Genomic DNA, 18,481 nt, shown 5'->3' on the forward strand with positions numbered 1-18,481 from the left:
TATCTGAAATCAATAGAAAACAAAAAGAGCAAAGTTGTTGCAAAGCACTGTGGGCGCTTGACTTTTTCATATGGCTTTTATCATCTAATGTGTCATCTGTTTTTCTTATTTTTGGGGTGCCACTGGGGTTCTGGGCTCGGCCCAGGCTTGCTGAGCGACACAGTCCTCCTCTGGGGTTCGTGGCTGAGGCAGGCTTTGGACTGTGCTCACCGACCCGCACCCCACTCTCCAGCCTGCTCCTTGACACGGAATCTCACGTTTTATGCCCAGGCCTGCCTCCAACTTCCTTTCTCCAGTCTGTCCCCCAGCATACTGCAGGTGCGCCACACGCCTGCCGGCAGCTTCTGTCCGTTTATCTCGTCGCCTCCTGTTTCTATCCTGGACCCAACATCTTTGGGAGGGAAAGGGGACATGAGTCCGACAACACGGATCCCTCTCCTCCTCCTGGGTCTGCAGGGGTTTGCACTGTCTTTCCTTGTTCTTGGCTTTTCCGTTGTTCTGTTTTTTATTCTGGGGCTGTCTGAGGGCAAACCCAAGTTCTTCACCTCTCCTGAGCCTGCAGTCTTCTCCGGGTAAGCAAGGTTATTTTCTAATTTTCCTCCCTTAGGAGCAGTTGCCTAAGAAACGGGGCTAGGAGATGGAAGTGGCCAAATGCAGCGTGCATTTTACAGGCCTCCTCCTGGAAGCGGCACACGAATTCAACGCCGCCACCCACGCTCCACGACAGCTCCGCCACCAGGGCCTGGGCGTGGGGTCCCTTCCTCTTGGGCTTTGTAAATGGGCACGAGGGCTAGGAAGGGTTCATTTTTTATCTTTGTTTGGCTTTGATGTGACCTATGTGCTGTTTAATGCCTCTCGCGTCCCCTGGGCTTCATTTTTGCTTCAATCAGATAGCCTAGGCAATTTACTATGGTACTTAACAATCCAATTTGTGTTTTAAACACCTGTGCCTTGGCTTTTGTTCTATTCTGTTCCAGGTGCTGCTGGGACTCGGAGCTTGGCGCTTGTTGAGAGGCCGTCTACCATCTCAGCCATGCCGCTTGCCATGGTTCTCGCTCAGGGCCTTGGCTGGCCTGTGATCCTCTTGCTTGCACACCCCTGTGTCCCTGGACAGAGGTGTCTTGCTCTGGGCCTCGTGTGAGGGCCTGATACTCTCCCTCCAAAGCAACTGCGATTACGAGCTTGAGCTACTGCACCTGACTGAGACTTTACTCTTCTTAACACACAAGCAGCTGACCCCAGGTAAACATGAGACCCCATATAAAAAAAACGGAGTTGAAAAACGGGGCTTAGGGAATGGTTTAGACGGTAGAGCGCCTGCCTACAAGTATGAGTCAACAGAAGGAAAAAACCTAGGCTCCAGAAAACGCTACCATGTAGCCAAGAAAGTGTGAAATGTTCTGACATGTGCTCTTCTCATTCTCCCTCAGGACCTTAGTGGAAGTTTTCACTCCAGAGGGCTCACACAAAATGCTCTCTGCAGAAAGACAGGCGATGCGGACGACGCCTACATTGGGATGTCACCGCACCCGAGCTCCGGTGCTGCAGCAGGTGCGCCCGCGGGACGCCGCAGATGCCAGCGCTTACCTTGTCTATGGTGAGCATGTAGAAGTGCGTGATGTCATTCTCGTGCGCATACTTGATCCTTGCCATGCACTCCTCCTCGTCAATAAGCTCACCCACATACTCATTAACGAATTCTCCCTGTCCAATCAGAAAGAAACACGTGATGAGGACGGGGTTCAAGCTGGCCGGTTCTCAACACGAGGCTCCAGACGCCCGGGACACACAACAGGACATGGCACCTGTCACCAACCAGAGTGCGTTCCCCTGACCTCACACCTAGTCTGTATGCAGACGCTGTTGATGTCGACAGAGGCACTCTAGCTTTCCCGAAGCGGAGACATCCCAGCCCTGTTGCTACAAGGTCTGTCTCGTGGAGCACACCTGAAAGCCCCATTTGCATATGGGGCAGTCATGTGACAGGAGGGGCAGTCTGCTGGGGGGGGGGCATCTCTGGAAAAGGAGCGTTGGGGGTGGGCAGGGGCTGGTGTGGGCAGAGGCCTGTGGGGAATGCGCTGCACCGTGTGTGCCCAGGTGGAGGCGGGCACAGTGGCGACGCTGTCTCTGTGCTGGTGCACCCGTCGGGGCCTCCGGACTCAAACCACCATCCCTGGGCCAGGCTATGCCAAGATTAGCCCCTAACGTTATCTCTGCAGACAGGATATACTTGTAAACTCATTTGGAGACTGAGGCAAAATGTCAGTAGTCTAATAAATTAGGCAGGCACCAGTGGCTCACACCTGTGTAATCCTAGCTACTTAGGAGGCTGCAATCTGAGGATCCCAGCTTGAAGCCAGCGTGGCAAGACAGTCCATGAGACTCCAATGAGCCACCAAAACGCCAGAAGGGGAGCTGTGCTTCAAATGGCACAACACTAGCCTTGAGCAAAAAAGCTCAGGGACAGCACCTAGGCCCTGAGTTCAAACCCCATGACTGCGCCACCACCCCCCCCCCCCCAAGTGAGTAGTCTAGTGCTGCTAATGACCTCACCCTGGCGTTGCTCCTGCAAGGCCTTGGATGCCAGTCACAGGAAAGCCTGCACTTCATGAACCACTCATTTCACGGGAGCCAACGCTAATTCTGATTTAAGGCATGTTTAAAGAGCGTTTATGAGGGAAGCTGGGAATATGGCCTAGTGGTGGAGTGCTTGCCTGGCATGCATGAAGCCCTGGGTTCCATTCCTCAGCACCACATACACAGAAAGAGACAGAGGTGGCGCTGTGGCTCAAGTGGTAGAGTGCTAGCCTTAAGCAAAACAAGTTCAGGGACAGTGCCCAGGCCCTGAGTTTAAGCCCAGGACTGGCAAAAAGAAAAGGGATATGTGGGGGGCTAATGATCATGAACTGATCCCACTTACATAAAGATCTGCAATATTCAACAATTTTCTACATCATTCTTACACAAATGCACAACACACACGGGAGGCAGATCTAAGCCACCACGAGCCTTCCCTCCCGAGATGAGGAGAGCCCAGCCAGCGCAGAGCACACACCTTTCTGATGTCCCTCTTGGCGACCAGGCCCCACCCTTTGCCGTCCGTCCTGATGATCTTGGTCTCGGGGTACTGGCGCTTGGTGAAGCACTGGTTCTGACAGTGCTCGCCGGCAGGGCACACCTGCGGGTGGCACTCAAACATCAACATCCTGTTCAGACACTCCGAGTCGGAGCCGCAGGGACTCTCGTCGGTGGGCTTGCAGTTGCACTTGGGGATCTCAGAAATGTCCGCCGTATAGATCTGGACTTTCCCATAAGGCTTATTCACCTGCGGGAAACAAAGCCAGCCAGCTTGGTCCCAGCTCCTCCTAGCAGGAGAAGCCGGCAGGCCGCGCCTCCTCACACCGCGCGGTCCTCAGCCCCGCTAGCAATCCTCAGCTCCATCACTTTATCCTACCTTCATGTCCGTCTTCCTCATTTATGAGTGCGAGCTGACATTTAGCCAGCCCACGTGGTGTGAGATTAGGAGAGAAAGCCAGGCCCTGGTGGCTCACGCTTGTAATGCTAGCTTCTCAGAAGGCTGAGCTCTGAGGACTACAGTTTAAAGTTGGCCTGGGCAGAAAAATCCATGAGACTCCTATCAATCAGTAAGAAGTATAAATGACAGGGCTGGGAATGTGGCTTTGTGGTAGAGTGCTTGCCTGCCTCATATACAGGAAGCCCTGGGTTCGATTCCCAAGCACCACATACGTAGAAGAAGCCGGAAGCGGCGCTGTGGCTCAAGTGGTAGAGTGCCAGCCTTGAGCCCGGAATCTAAGCCCCAGGACTGGCCAAAAAAAAAAAAAAGGTAGAAATGTCTACAAGTGCTCAAGCAAGGTGGGCATGTAGCACACGCGTGGCCAGCACTTCCCTCCGCAGCTGTGCGGGACACGGGGGTGGGGACGCTGGGGGTACGGTCTCTGCCACGAACCTCACTGTGAATGGAAGAACAGCCATGTGTCACAGTGGCCCCGACGGGGAAGGGCCCAGCCAGACGTGAGGTGCTCTCCCTGCGGCCACCATTCGACACAACACACGCGCTCCCTGCTCTGATTTGGAAACTGTTTCTTTCCATGCCGAGGGAGCTACTGAACACCGATGAAGGCAAGGCTTTCCTCACACACACGCAGACCGCGTAGAAGCTGAGCGAGCACATGCTGCGGTCACGGCTCTGGGCAGGGGGCTGGGCGGAGCTGGCTGGCCAGGGCAGGCCTCGGACGCCAGGCAGAGGGGCCCTCAGGGCACCCGTGGCACCCGTGCTCCAGCCCAAGAGACGTGTGCCCACCGCTGCCTGCGAGGACCTGGGGCTTCGGCACCCTGGCCGTGCCTGGCTAAGGACTGGCGGTGACACTGTGTCCTGTGTAAGCAGCTCATCCCTCCAGCCCTCCTGAGCCAGGGGCCGGGGGTCGAGACCGGCCTTTCCCTCCTCCGGCCGTCAGGCTGAGTCGCACGCCCTGGGCAAACGCTGCAGGTGGCAGCCTCCCTGTGCTCGGTGGTCCCCGCGCCCGCGGCTGGTCCACACCGGGCCACAGGACGGCTCCCAGCGGCCCTCCTGCAGCCACACCCGGGCACCAAGGGCCTGGAGCCCAAGACCCGCCCCGATGCGCCCGGCGGGGAAGCCCACACGCACACGCACACGCACACGCCACACACGCGCATGGGCAGGCCACCTTGATATGCTTGTACGGGGGAGGCCTGCGCTCGCTCTCCTGCGTCTCCCGGGCTTCCCGCTGGAGTTTGACTTCCCGGAAACGGGCTTCGGCTTCTTGCAGTGCTGAAAAGTCAGTAGAGAGCTTAGTAAATCAAAACGCGTACCTCTGACGTTCACCGCTGAGCGCGGGTACTCATGTCCCAAGAGAGCCAAGGCTACAGAACCCTGAGTGGTGGGTGTGGCCAACACGGGGCGTGGCTCTGAGCTCCAAGACGTCCCAGCGCTCGTGGCGCTCAAGGGCCCGGTACCGAGCTCCCAGGCTGTGTCCAAGGGAGGGCTTTTGTCAGGGAGCCCGGGCCTATGCCGCGGAGGACCACCGCGCAAGCAGAGCCCGCGAGAGCACCCTCCCGCGCTCCGCGGGGCCAGAGCGGCCGCCGCGGTGCCCTGTGGCACCGGAGCCCACGCCCACCGGCTGGCCGCCTCTCCCTTTTAAAAATCCCCAGAATCTTTTGAGGACTCCCTGCTGTCCTTCAGGCCTCGGAGCGTCCTCCCAGCCTCTCCACGCCGACACTCAGCCCGCCACAGCACATGCCACGGGCGGGCGGCGGCACGGCGCTGGCGCTCGCACTCGGACTTCTAGCCGCCCTCCCGGGCCCCCTCCGCCTGCAGCCCACGGCCACACCCAGTCTTGCCTCCTTCCTGCCTGGGTCACACGGCCGCGCCTCCCCGATTCCTAGCCTGGGTGAGGAGGCCAGGAGAGCACACCCTTGCACGCAGGCGCCCGAGCGAGGCCTTGCTCGCGTGCTGGAGGGTGAAGGGCTGCCGAGAGCCACAGCCAAGGTCCAAACAACGGGAGATTGCTCTCCCGAGCCGCCTCTGACATAGGCAGCTACAGCAAATAGCTGTAGCTAACGCTGAAAACAGGGTCTTAAAAACGACTTCACTGGCTGGGAATATGGCCTAGTGGCAAGAGTGCTCGCCTCATGTACATGAGGCCCTGGGTTCAATTCCTCAGCACCACATATACGGAAATTGGCCAGAAGCGGCGCTGTGGCTCAAGTGGCAGAGTGCTAGCCTTGAGCAAAAAGAAGCCTGGGACAGTGCTCAGGCCCCGAGTCCAAGCCCCAGGACTGGCAAAAAAAAAAAAAAAAAAAAAAAGGAAAAAGAAAAAAAAAGACTTCACTGTAAAGTAATCACAAACTAATATAGCAAACAGCATACCTAGTCTGTGCCTCAATAAATAAGTCAGCCTGAAACCCTACTCTTTTATGTATCCTTTATTTGCCTTAAAGTGCCAGTAGTGGTGTTTGAAACAGGACCTTGAGTTTGGCACTCCACCACACCTCCAGCCTAGCATTTTGGGAGCACTTTGGCTGGAGGTAAGAGTTTTGCAGAATTTTCTGCCCAGGCCGGCTTCAAACCACAGTTCTCTAATATCAGCCTCCTGAGTGGCTAGGTTTCCAGGCAAGAGCCATGTTACTTTTTTCTAATCTAAAAGCACAGCCAGAATACTTAGCTTAATATTCTCTCTAAAGACCCCATCTCTGAATCCGGCTAAGAGACTACTTGGGAAGAGGAGAGGGAAGAATGGAGGTTTAAAAGAAGAAAAAAAAAAAAAAAAAAAAAGGAGGGCAAGTAACTGTGCAACACGTCTTCCGTGTATGTGAGGACAGCTCGGGGAGGCGACACAGGGTGCTGATGGGTGGGGGGGTGAGAGGGAGGGGAGGGAGGGAGGGACTGGTGGGCGGATGAAGACTAAGGCCATCCACACACACTCTGTGCAGCTATGAAGACAAGGAGAGTGGGGGGGGGGGCCCTTGCAGGGAAAGTGACGGGAATCCAGGGCAAGCGCGTGTGAAGACGTAACAATGACCCCACCCTACAACTGGCATGTCAATTTTGAAGATCACTGAGAAGATCATGTTTCAAAAGAGCAGAAATGAATCAACAAAAGCCCACGAGAGCACGGCTCTGCTCTCGGCTGGGAAATCTCCATACCGTTTTTGAAGACTCTTCCAATCCCTCTGACCCCCTGGTAGCGGCTGCCCCGGTCCCCCTCCATGTACGGGAATACGCGAGCCTGATGCGTCCAGTAATAATCTTTAGACCCAAAGAAAAACACAGGGAATTCTCCAATCTCGTGCTTCATTTTCTGAATATTTGGGGGAACATTTTTGGGATGGCAAACTTCTGCCGGCCACCATCTATTATAAATATTAAAAACAGGATTCACATACTCTTCAGAGAGAGCGACAATCATTTCAATACTTTAAGTACTATAAAGAGAAACAAACACATGTGAACAGAGAAAAAAAAAGACATATGGGCACAGGATTCTGTTTCTCCTACCTATAGTTCCCGAGTTTGACCCAAATGATGTCCTGGAAGTGCAGCTTCTTCCCCGCCCGGCAGTCGTTGCAGAACCAGCTGCCGTCGGGCATCTCGATGTTCAGGCAGTCGGGGTGGAAGGCGGCCGGGCAGGCCTCGCAGCACAGCAGGCTGCCCCCTGCGGGAGGGGCCGGCGGGTGAGTGCGGCCCCGCCCACGGCCCCGCCAGCCAGTCCAGAGCGGCCGGGACGCGGCCCCCGGGGGGCACCCCCTCACCTTTGGAGCACACGAAGCACCAGCTGACGTTGACGTGGGTGTGGTGCCGCTTCCCCTTCCGGGCCGTGAAGTGGCCGGAGCAGACGATGCTGTTGGAAGCGATCACCGAGCACCCTGCCGCCAGGCAGGCGTCTCCTCCATGATACGCCACGGGGCAGCGGACGCAACGCATCATTTTCCCTGGAGACAAAAGCACTGTGAGCCGGGCGCCGGGGGCTCCCGCCTGTCATCCTAGCTACTCAGGAGGCTGAGATCTGAGGATCAGGGTTCAAAGCCAGCCCGGATAGGAAAGTCCAGGCGACTCTTGACTCCAGTGAACCACTAGAAAACGGGAAGTGGCGCCGTGGCTCAAGTGACAGAGCTCAAGCCTTGAGCTCAAGAGCTCAGGGACAGCGCCGAGGCCCAGAGTTCAGGCTCCAGGACTGGCAGACACAGAGAGACACACACTCAATGCCCTAGTGGAAAAGCCCGGGTGCCAAGGACATAGCACCTGCCTCCGCAACCCCACACAGGTACTTTAAACAGCTCAGATCTCATCTGACTGAAGGCTGTTTCCCCGGGGACTGGGGCCCCACCTAGGGCGGGAGGCCCTGGGCTCCATCCTCACTACTGCAAAAGAAAACAAGTTTGAAGTATGAAGGGCTCTTAACGCCCAAATAAAGCAAATCCAAGGAGATGGCTCCAAGGGAGCCCCTGTGTCCTGAACATGGTGTGTGAGGAAGAAAGAGGAGAGCGCAGGCAGGTCCTGTGCCACGGAAAAACTCACCCGCCCTGTGCCAAGTCAGCAGAAAAAACGGGAGCTGCTAGACAGTCGGAGTTCACAGCCTCCGGTAACCAAACCTGGCTGGCACCAAGCCCACCTCCTGAACCCACGCCCAAGCCCCAAAGACGCTTCCCTCCCCCTTACCTTTGGAGGGCCGGGGGTTAGATGGGTTGGAGGCGTGACAGCTGACACAACTGTGCAGCGGGCACCGGAAGCCCCGGCTCTCAAACACGGCGAGGGGGTACTGCCTCACACAAGCCTCGTGGTAAAACTTCCCGCACTGCGTCACCACACAGCGCTTCACCTCTGTCTTGCTCTCCTTGCACACGAAGCACGAGTGAATCCCTACCGCAGGGTTACAGAAGGGCGGGGTTACAGAAGGGCGGAGAGGAAGGCACGAGGAACAGGGGCCAGGTCGCAACTAGGAGCCAGCGGCTGCCGCAGGCAGCGGGCGGGGCCGAGGCCTCTGGCTCCGTCTCCGGCCTTGCTGACGGCCCTTGGGGTCGGCTCGCTGCCCGACCATCTGCTGGGCATCTGCTTCACCCGAGACAGCAACGTCCCTGCAGTGCTGGGGCCCCGGTGGCGGGCGGCGGGGCGGGTCCTCTGCGCACCGCATCCTCCTCTCTCCTCACGAGCTGCGCACCGAATGCGGTGAGAAGCCGCCACGGCCCGGGCGCACCGGTACGGGGGCACGGCGAGGCGCTGCCGGGGGCTGCCTGGCAGCAGAGGCCTGACGCGGGGCCCGCCGGGACCCCAGCCCGCGGTGAGGCCCCCCGCTGCCCTCCTGCTGACACCGGGGAGGCCCTACGACCCCAGGGCAAGCTGAAGGGTCGGCCCCCACCACACACCTACCGTCCCGGGCCGACGAGGCAAGGGCAGAGGCAGTGGGGGCGCGCGGGCGCACAGGACACCCAGCCCCCAGAACCAGGACTTGCCTGAGGTGCACTCGCTGCAGGTGAACCTCCCTTCCGGTCTCCGGGGAAGCCCGAGGCAGGCCAGGTGGAACGCGCCGCAGCACGGGCCCTCACACAGCAGGAGGCTGCCGGTCTTCTCACACAGCTGTGGGAACCAGAGCGGGGCCTTGAGCACTCCCGGCGGGGCCCCTGCACCCCCTGATCCTACTGCACACCACCCAGTGCGGCCACCCGGAAGCGACACGCCTGGGACCAGAGCCAGACGTGCTACAGAAAGGGGCTCACAGACACAGGGGACCGACGCCCTCAAGGTCCCATTCAACAGGCTTCAGATCACAGTGGAGAATCAAGAAAACCTTCCATGGGGAGGGGGGTGTTTAATCAGAGACCCACTGTGCCATGGGTGACAGGACCTGAGCTGCGAGTCAGCTCAAATGTGGACAAGTTACTTCCCCCAGGAGGCCTGGGCGATTCCGCCTGGCAGGCAGGGGAGGGGGAAGGGCTGACGCACAGGGCGTGAGGACAGGACGCCCACCCCGGCTGCCGGCCCCAGGCCCCGCGACACAGGACACGTCTAGGGGTGCCGTCTCAGGCTGTGACTTCGCCCCAGGACGCGGCCTGTGGCCCAATCCCTTCCACAGCAGGCATGGGGGAGGGGAGCAGGAGCTAGGGAAGGGTCTCCAGGCACACGTCGCTCTCACCGGCGGATCGGGCGCTGCCGCCTGCCCCTCACCTGACACACGTACTCCTTTTTGGCGGTTACTCCTCGTTCAGACTTTTTAGACGAGATGGACACCTCGGTCTGCGTTTCATCTGCACTTTCATACGGGGATTCCGAGGGCTCGTCTCCGGGGCTGTCCGAGACCTGGAGATGAAGGAGGTGGACGACAGTTCACTAGCCACAGAAAACAGTGGGGGTCATGCCCTCGACACCGGCCACCAGCCCCGCTCCTGGGGATGCACGTGGATGCACGCCATCCACTGGCGTCGGTGGGAATAGACAGCAGAGCTGTGTAGAAAACCCAGAAATGGACCTGTCGACTCAATATTAAGAACACACATGGACAGAAGAGGAATATACCTCTAAAATGAACTGATGAAACCCAATTTTCTCTACTAAATCAACAAAGGCAGGCTCTGAGATAAACCATCGGACACTTTCTTACCCAATCTGTTCAAGTCCAGATACCAAGTGAATTTTTAAAGGAACCAAGGTGACGTGACAAAACCCAAGGCTTCGCTCACAGGGTGGTGGCCATCTACGCCTGCCCACGTGGACACTGTACTCTTCTGGAAACATTTTTCTACTCTGGAGCACTGACCCAAGAGTCAGGACAGACATCCAGGACTGGATGCCTGCCTCGCCTGCCCTTGTCAGCACTGGCGTCTAAGGGAAAGGCTGGGGACAAGCGCAGAATGTGAGCAGACCCATGACTCCAAGGCCACATGCCACGGTCTCTTCTCTGCTTCAGAGACCATTAAGACTCGCACGTAACACACAGTAGTGATATTTAAAGGAGTATAACAAAACCTTCTGGCCTATCTCATCTGGGTGTTTAAAAAACTGATTTTTGGCATTAGGTAAATATCGTAAATTTTGGAGATATAACAGAATCAAGTGTGAACTGTCTCCGGTGCACCTCAATAGTCACAAGTAATTAGGGATGGATTTGCTGTTTGCCAATGGACACAAAACTAGATCCTGACACTGGGCCACAATGAGAAACAAAGCAAAACCCTACAAGGGACTAGGAGCAATCCTGTAGCCTTTTCAGCTCTAGCTCAGTGAGATGACAGGCAGTGGGAGAAGGCAACACCCGTGGGGTTTGGGGACTCAAATGCAGTGTTACAGTGGGCTGGCTTCCCACGGGCTCCGGCCGCTCTAATGGGCCGAGGAGTGAGGGCAGGCCACACGCGCACGGAGGGAGGGAGCTGAGTGGAAACGAGGCCTTTGGGGCTGTTCTCTCACCTTTTGCAGGCAGATGGAAATAGCATGAAAGATGCAAGACCAGCACTGGGAGGCTGACCAGTGGCAGCCACGAGGGCCCCCTGCCCACCCTCCACCGTCCAGAGAAAGGCAACTTGAAATGCTCTGGGTTCGGTGCCCCGTGACGGGCGGGGCCACGGGGGGCGTCTGCCTGAGCGCTACTGTGTGAGACAAACGGGCACTGGGAGGCTGGGGCATCGGGGAGCAGCAGGTGGCCACAAGGCCCCGCACGGAGACAAGTCCCCGCCCGCGGCTGCCTGAGGCCCCAAGAGGGGGCCTTCCACACAGGTTCAAGGCAGGAGAGCCCAACGCTCTACCTGCCAACCCAAGTTCTTCCCTTACTGTGGCCGAAACAAATTTAAAAGCTTAAAAAATAAAATAAAAGGAAAAGTATGGAAAGAAAGACAGAAAACACAAACCAGTCCTGGGTCAGAGGAAGGAACAGCACCTTTTATTTAAGATTTACAGAAAGTTAGCACGTTTCCACTTGGAGATATTTCCTAAATTAACAAAGTTTGTTTTGAAGAAATAAAACACTGAATACAGATTTTGAATGGAAATATAAATGTTAACGACACACATAAGGCTCTTTTCCTGATGGGGTCTGAGATCCACATACAGAATATAGACCTTACAATATCACAGTCCATGACAGGATTGCAGAAGGTCCCACCTCCACCCTCCACCCTCTCCCCAGCGTGCGGACTGACCCTAGCCAGTCGGGAGGGTCCCTTGGCTCTCTGCTCAGCAAACAACCCCGCAAGGAGAGCCAGCTGTGCGCCTCACTCCAGCTGCAGGCTCCACCTCCGTGCGCAACAGGCGGCAGGCTTACTCGGAGATGCCATTGTGGAAGCGACACATCACCTGTCCGGTCCCAACACAGTCCCAGATCTCAGTCTACGACATCTACGATCTATTCCATATCCAACAGGATGTATTAGGAAAAAAGAAAAGTAGCGACTGAGTGGACACAGACTGGTAAGGACTTTCCTGTCGCTTCCCGCGTTCACCAAGGCCACATTTTGTGGCACTGATTTCCAAGCAGCTTAGTTCCTGACTTTCCAAAGTTTCCTGGAGTCTGAAAATACTTCCTCCTCTCTCTATTCAGCATGTGACAGTACTGAGTCACCTATCTGCCTTAGATACACACTGCTCCAGGGACAGGGGATGCCGCCTCCTCCATCTACCACGGGGGCTTTCAAGATGGCGTCACCCCAACAGGTGGGCGGCAGGCATCTTCCGTCCGCCTGCCGGGAGCGGTGGCCCTGGGGAGGTCCACCCTGTGGCTGCCACAGGAAGCCCGCCCCCTTCACGTGCGGTTACACACATTGAGTTTTCAATTGTTTGACAAAACAAATCCCTTCACAAGTTGAATACTACATCATTTTTTAAGTACAATTACAGACCTTGAACAATAAATATTTTCTATAAACCAACAATTGTTCTCTTTTTAAGTTATGCTTTCATAAAGGAAAAAATGATAACTAGAAGTACGTTCACAGAGTGTTTGGGGTTTACAAATGGCAAGAATCCTGTGCTCAGCAGATATAATGAGCTTCAAATTAAAAAGACTAATCTCAGACAGGTCTTCCAAGTTAACATCACAGTGAAATATTAAGAGAGTGGAGTTTAAATAATTTTAAAGTTGTTCATCATCTAAAATACTAAAATTCAATTTCTTTAAATTAAAAATGACCCTCTGAGTTACATAAAACTAGAACCTTCCTAGCTGGCCCTAAATGCTAGGGTTGGGTTAGGCCAAAAGTAAGTTACGAGAACACTTAAAAAAGAAAAGAAAAGAAAAAGAAATAATTCTAGCCCATGGAGTGTGGTTGTGCTTCACTTAGCTTGTCTACAAGACTTCTGTGGGGTGGGCCGGCCTGAGGACGGCAACCAGGGGTCAGGGGGCCGTGGGCACAGGCGGCCATGTCGACCACTCCCCCGGGAGCCTGTCCTCTCACACGTCTTCCCAGCCGTGGTCGACCCCTGGGGCCGGGTGTGGAGGCCTGGGCAGCAGGCTAAGTCCTGCTCTGGAAATCGTTAGGTCTGCCTGGCTTGTGTAGTTAAGCTGCCCTCCTGCAGCCAGTCCAGGACCTTACCCCATGTCAGTTGTCATTTAACACCAGGTCCCCAGATGACTGCCACGCTCAAAACCCTGCCAAATACCAATAACCATAAAGGCTAGAGACAATTACAAATGTGGACCGCCCATGGACCCATGCAGTCACAGGGAATCTAACAAGACCAGGCCTGTCATATTTTCCCAGGGGTGCCCTTGCTGGTAAAAATGCCCCTCAGAGTATGCCTCTCACCCTTCCTGTACAAGCAAGAGAAAGAATGCCAGCCCAACGTTTTCTGTCTGCTAAAGAAAGTCCATTTTTCTTCATAAGCAGACAAGTTAGTGAAATTTTTGTTTTAGGTAAAACAATAAAAGCAATACCTGAAAAAAAAATCACAATCAATCTCATTTCTCCAAAAGTCCTAAAATAGACAGGAGTCAAGTATATTTCTTAAAACAAAACCAAAAAACTTTAGACATCAGTAAGAAGCATATTAGGAAAGCCCTTCTGTGGAGAGTGGTACACAGTTCCTCCAGCAAAGGACAATTTAGACTTCTAATCTGAAAGATAAACGGCAATCCTTTGCAACTTTCTGTTTCTAGATTTTTAAGAACTGAGGTAATTTAACTATTGATTTTTAGAAGCATAATATGCTGCGCATGTCAGAGTCCCACAGAGAAGCTAACCTTCACAGCAGGACTTGAACTAGCCAGCGGCGCGAATGGCTGACTGGACAGAGTGCAGGTCCTCAGAACTAGGACCGAGAAAGGAAGCGGCCTGCTCAATCTGTCTCAATGGTCCTACTTCTCATCGGCCACTACAGAGGAACCTCAGCTTCATGTGGCCCGCATGTGGGCATCTCAGACCCGCACATGGTGCCAGAGCTCCTGGCTCTGCTCACGCAGGTGGAGGGAGCCCAGGGCCTGCGCCGGAGGATGGACAGCAGCTCAGATCCACGCTGCCTCGAACCAGGCTTTGAAGCCCTGACCAAGGCCATGCTTTCATCACTTCAGTTGTGCATTAGGTAATGCTTTAAGGAAACTGGACACTAAAATACAATGAGTTCCTTTGTGGAGCATTCCTGCCACCGGCCAGCAGGTGGCAGAGTTACCACCTATTACCTGGCCATGCCCACAGGCACCCAGAACAAACCTTGGGCTGACAGTGTGGTAGCTACAGATCTGATCTGCCATTAGTTGCGGTTTTGTAGTTTTCTCTGGCCTTCTCTTTAGCATGTTCTAGCCATTAGTGAAACTTCCCTCCGCCTCATCTGACCTCCAACGCCTGAAGACCCTTTCTTAGGTTGTCCCGTGCTTCTGTGTGAATTACTTAATGGGCAAAATGCCAGAAACCAGACCAAAGTCTAAGCCCTCCATCCCACACAAGAAGCAAGCTGCCCCTACTTAAGAGGCAACAAACAGACATGCGTCACGCAGGGTCCTCCTGCCTGAGGTCCTATATATAAAGCTTTGCTTCCTCGGTGTGAAGCTCTGCTTAGGTTTCTTGGTTTCCAGGAACATCCTCTTAAAAACACAGGTAGTATTTTCTGTGAGGAAACGGCTGGACTGGATGAAAGGAGCGCTAGAGAGTCTTGAGTGGCACCTACACCTAAGGTGTCGCGACTGAAGGGTGACTGGCTTTTCCTCAGCTCTGAAGAAAAGCTGCTGGGAGGCAGGAATTGGTGTGGAGCAGGTGCAGTGTCAGAAATCCCTGCAGGCTTCTGGGCCCAGGGCTCAGGCCTCCATCCCAGCATGTGCATGACCCTCTGGGGTGTGGCTGTGGGGCAGCAGAGGGTTCACACCTTTCCCGCAGCTACAACCCACACTTTCACACATTCAGACACGGTCCCTGCTCCAGAATGCCTCACATCTCATACAAGACAGCTACCTCTGCTCGCCAGGCAAACATGGACATGGAGATGACTTGAAGCAAGTCAGAGGGGGTCATGAGGACGCTGCACTGCATGGCTGAAATGGACCTCATCCAACAGCAGCAGTCCAACAGCTGTGAGGCTTGACATGGCCTCTTCTATTTGGACGTCTTTAGGAAATAAGGAATTCCACAGTAAGTCTGCAGCATGAGGCAAGTGCGTGCTACTGGCAGACAGCTGCTGCTTTAACCTAGAGCCCTATCCACGTGCTTTCCTTGGGAGGCTGCGGGCTACCCTCTCACAAACTGCCACGCACGGGACGGTCCCTCTCACCGCAGCAGCAGAAGTGTCCTGCCTCGATCCCCCCCCGCAGGGGGTGTCTCCCCTCAGCGGAGGAACGGTCCACAATCCCCACTCCTGCTCCCCTCGCGTATTCGGCTGAGGCCGATTCCATCCTGTGGCACGGACCCCTCTAGTCCTTGTCAAGTCCTCACCTCCCTCATCAAGGAGGAGCGCGCCTGTCCTCTGGCCACCTGCCTGCTTGGCCAGCCCCTCCAAACTCACCCTGCAGTCATTTCAAATGAAACCCCTTCGTTTTTGCCCAAAGTATCTCAAGCTCGCCTCTTTGCTTTGGGAGACTGCCTGAATGAACAAGGGCCATTTCTATGCCATCAGTTTCTTCTTTTTTATCCCCAGCTTTTATCCCCATTTTTAATTTAGTGATTGTTTTCAAGAATGTTAAAACCACCTACGACTCTCTTTCAGGTCCTTTAGGAGTAACACAACTCAGGTTGTCCTAGGACATGTCTGCGGCCACATCTCCACTACATTTGAGCAGAGCCAGTGGAGCGACTCACCCGCCCCGCTACGCAGTCCAACACCTTACTGTGTCACACAAACAAATCTAGGCCTCTGCCACTTCTGGGTTTATTTAATCTCCACATGCACGATGTAATCAAGAGGTTCACTCTTCATGCCAAAGCAACATGTATACTTTTAGATAAAAATGGAATGATGACTTTATTATTTTATTGTCATACCACTGCTGTCACACAGAGCCGTGGAGTCCTTGAAAGGTGCTGGACACCCTAGTGTTTCACATGCTTGGAACAGACACTTTCACACAGGCAGAACACATCTGAGGAGTGTGTTGAGGGCAGCCAGGCACAATTCGCGTGGCCCCATGTGTGGCACGAACTGACTCTTGAGCTGAAGGCGAGTGGAGCCTTTCCTCCCATGCAAACATGCGACACCTGGGCAGCCTTGCTGGGTGCCTGCGACCACAACACTTAAATGTGATGCCAATGCTCCACAAAAGCCACTCATGATATGGTTGGCATAAATAACCTACAGTGTCCCCTAGACAGCAGTCATTTGAGCAAGAGTTGAACAAGACCATCAATGGTATTTTTTTCCTAAAAATTTACTGTGTCTAGTGTCATAATAAAAGTGTTTAGTAAAAAAGGACAGATCCAAAACTCTTCCTGCCTTTTATGTTGGAAATTAGTTTAATATCTACAGTATTGAATACATTTCATTGGCAATGAGAATAGTTGACGAGGACCTTTTAATGTGTGCTGTTTGTTCTTTGTTTCTGAAAGAACAGATGCTGACATTTCTCCATAAAAATTCAGTTAAGTTATGAACTAGAGGAAAAATGGCCTCTAACAGGAGTGCTCCTTCAATGTGGTGTCCTGTCACAGCTCTGGGACGCTGAATTGAAGGGCCTCCTTTTCCACCTGAAATCTACATTGATCATTGGACTATGAATGTGTTTCTATTATGAGATGAATGTGATTGATTAAATGGCCTTGATTAGTATCTTACCTTGGTCTTAAAATTTGTTATCTGTTTTCTTCATTGTATGTGTTTATTAATACCAATAAAAACAGATTATCACACATCTTCCATAAAATGATTGTGAAAGAAATGTCACTTAGTGTGTACGATGATACACCACCTGCAGCAGACATCTTGGGGAATTACATCATTCTAAGTGCAGTACAGGGCGGCTGAGTTCAAGTCCAACTTGACTGATGTGGGCTCCCATAAAAGCTGTTACCAGTGAAGGCGAAAAAAATAAGAATTTGCTCTACTAAGGGAACAAGAAATGAAGTTACAAAACACTTAAATCACATTAATTCCTTCACAGGCCTTTGTCATGCAAGTGTGTCATTTTAATCTAGTCTCTTCATGGGGTGATGGAATACCGTGTAATAACCATTCCAATATCAATTCATTTATCACAGACATTGTTAAAGTATTTAAACCACAACATGACCTCAAATGTCATATAATACCAATCTTTCCAAAAATACCCTCATTTCTTTCAATCAAGTTTGGTAAAAAGAAGGAAATATAAGCATGCAAAGCTAAGTGACCCACACGAGGGGACTCTGAGCCCCAAGCAGCAGTTCTCACATTGGAACCAGGACCAGCCGTCTCCAGAGCATTTCTGTAACACCACACTTTGCTGTGTGTCAGCAGGCACTTGGCATTGTACATCTGTAAACACTCACTGCGGTGTAGTAGTAGACAAGTCTATCTGGTCACCTAAAGTTTTAATTAGCAGTCAAATTCTGTAAAATTTGAAGATTAATATAAGCCACACCAAAGTGGCCTAATGGAGAAGGCCTACTCATTTAAATAATGAGGAACAGAATGCACAAGGTAGGACCTGTCACCTTCAAAATGCGGACTGTCTGTGAACTGAATGTGTGTCACGTATGGTATAAATAGACTCATCATCTATCCCTCTCTGAAGTTGTAAAGAATGAAAACCAATGGAGTCCAGTGACTGTGATGATGTGAAATGCTTCGTCCAAGTCATCTTACTGAATTCAGCTCGGGCCAGAGCTCCCACTGGTCACCGCCTGCGTCCCAGCCCCAGCCCCAGCCCCACCCTCACTGTGTCCATGCATAGCCTGAGGCTCAGGAACAGAAAAGGATTCATTGCCCTCTGCATCTCTTTCTCTCTCTTTTTCGGCAAGAGTACAAGGAAGACCTCAGCCAGATAAGTGAACCAATATATGAGGCAAGAAAAACTCAATAAAAATGTTTCCCAGGCTAGGGATGCAGCTCAGCGATGGCGTACTTGTCTAGCAGGCATGCACAGGCCCTGGGGGTCCACCCCAGCACCACACGCATGCACACAAAAGCGTACAGATATCTATAGAGAGATGTCTACAGATCTATACATGTATTTAGATAGATAACATATATAAAAACATAAACTTAAGTGAAAGGGCCTAAAAACAGAAAACTATCATTTTTAATATTCTTAGATAGAACTGCAGATCACCTTCCATTCAATTTTCTAAGATACTAAACATTTGGACAAGGAAAGATGAAAGAAAAAAATAGTTTATATAAAATTTGTCTTTTTGTGTTTCACTAAACTTCGGGGCAGAAGCTCAGTGAAGAACTGAGTCTGTCCAAATGTAAGAAGTAGTTGGTAAGGTAATCTACACGAGCCCACTGAAGCAAGCTGCAGTCCCACACATGTGAGCACTGTGGCACTGTCTCACCATAGACTGCCATGAGGGGCAGTCTATGTTTATTTACACTGTCACTGGGTTCAGAGCGGTGAGCTACTGA

The 18,481-nt window shown here is 53.1% G+C and overlaps 1 protein-coding gene across 5 annotated transcripts in view; it reads right to left on the reverse strand.

Moving 5' to 3' along the window:
• The window catches only part of Nsd2 (nuclear receptor binding SET domain protein 2), a 69,012-nt gene that overhangs the window by 4,302 nt on the left and 46,229 nt on the right, over positions 1 to 18,481 (reverse strand). For 3 of the 5 annotated variants that reach the window (XM_048364891.1, XM_048364893.1, XM_048364892.1), the window contains exons 10-18: positions 9,701 to 9,832; positions 8,989 to 9,112; positions 8,198 to 8,398; positions 7,291 to 7,470; positions 7,037 to 7,193; positions 6,686 to 6,891; positions 4,707 to 4,810; positions 3,056 to 3,325; positions 1,588 to 1,704 (exon numbers count right to left, since the gene is read on the reverse strand). In XM_048364891.1, coding sequence (XP_048220848.1) covers positions 1,588 to 1,704; positions 3,056 to 3,325; positions 4,707 to 4,810; positions 6,686 to 6,891; positions 7,037 to 7,193; positions 7,291 to 7,470; positions 8,198 to 8,398; positions 8,989 to 9,112; positions 9,701 to 9,832 — 1,491 coding nt within the window. Of the gene's footprint in view, positions 1 to 1,587; positions 1,705 to 3,055; positions 3,326 to 4,706; positions 4,811 to 6,685; positions 6,892 to 7,036; positions 7,194 to 7,290; positions 7,471 to 8,197; positions 8,399 to 8,988; positions 9,113 to 9,700; positions 9,833 to 15,560; positions 16,940 to 18,481 lie in introns of those variants that run through there. The other 2 variants (XM_048364894.1, XM_048364895.1) reach the window with 2 other exon arrangements.

Source organism: Perognathus longimembris, chromosome 16 (assembly GCF_023159225.1).
Source record: "Perognathus longimembris pacificus isolate PPM17 chromosome 16, ASM2315922v1, whole genome shotgun sequence".
In the NCBI taxonomy this organism is placed as follows: domain Eukaryota; kingdom Metazoa; phylum Chordata; class Mammalia; order Rodentia; family Heteromyidae; genus Perognathus; species Perognathus longimembris.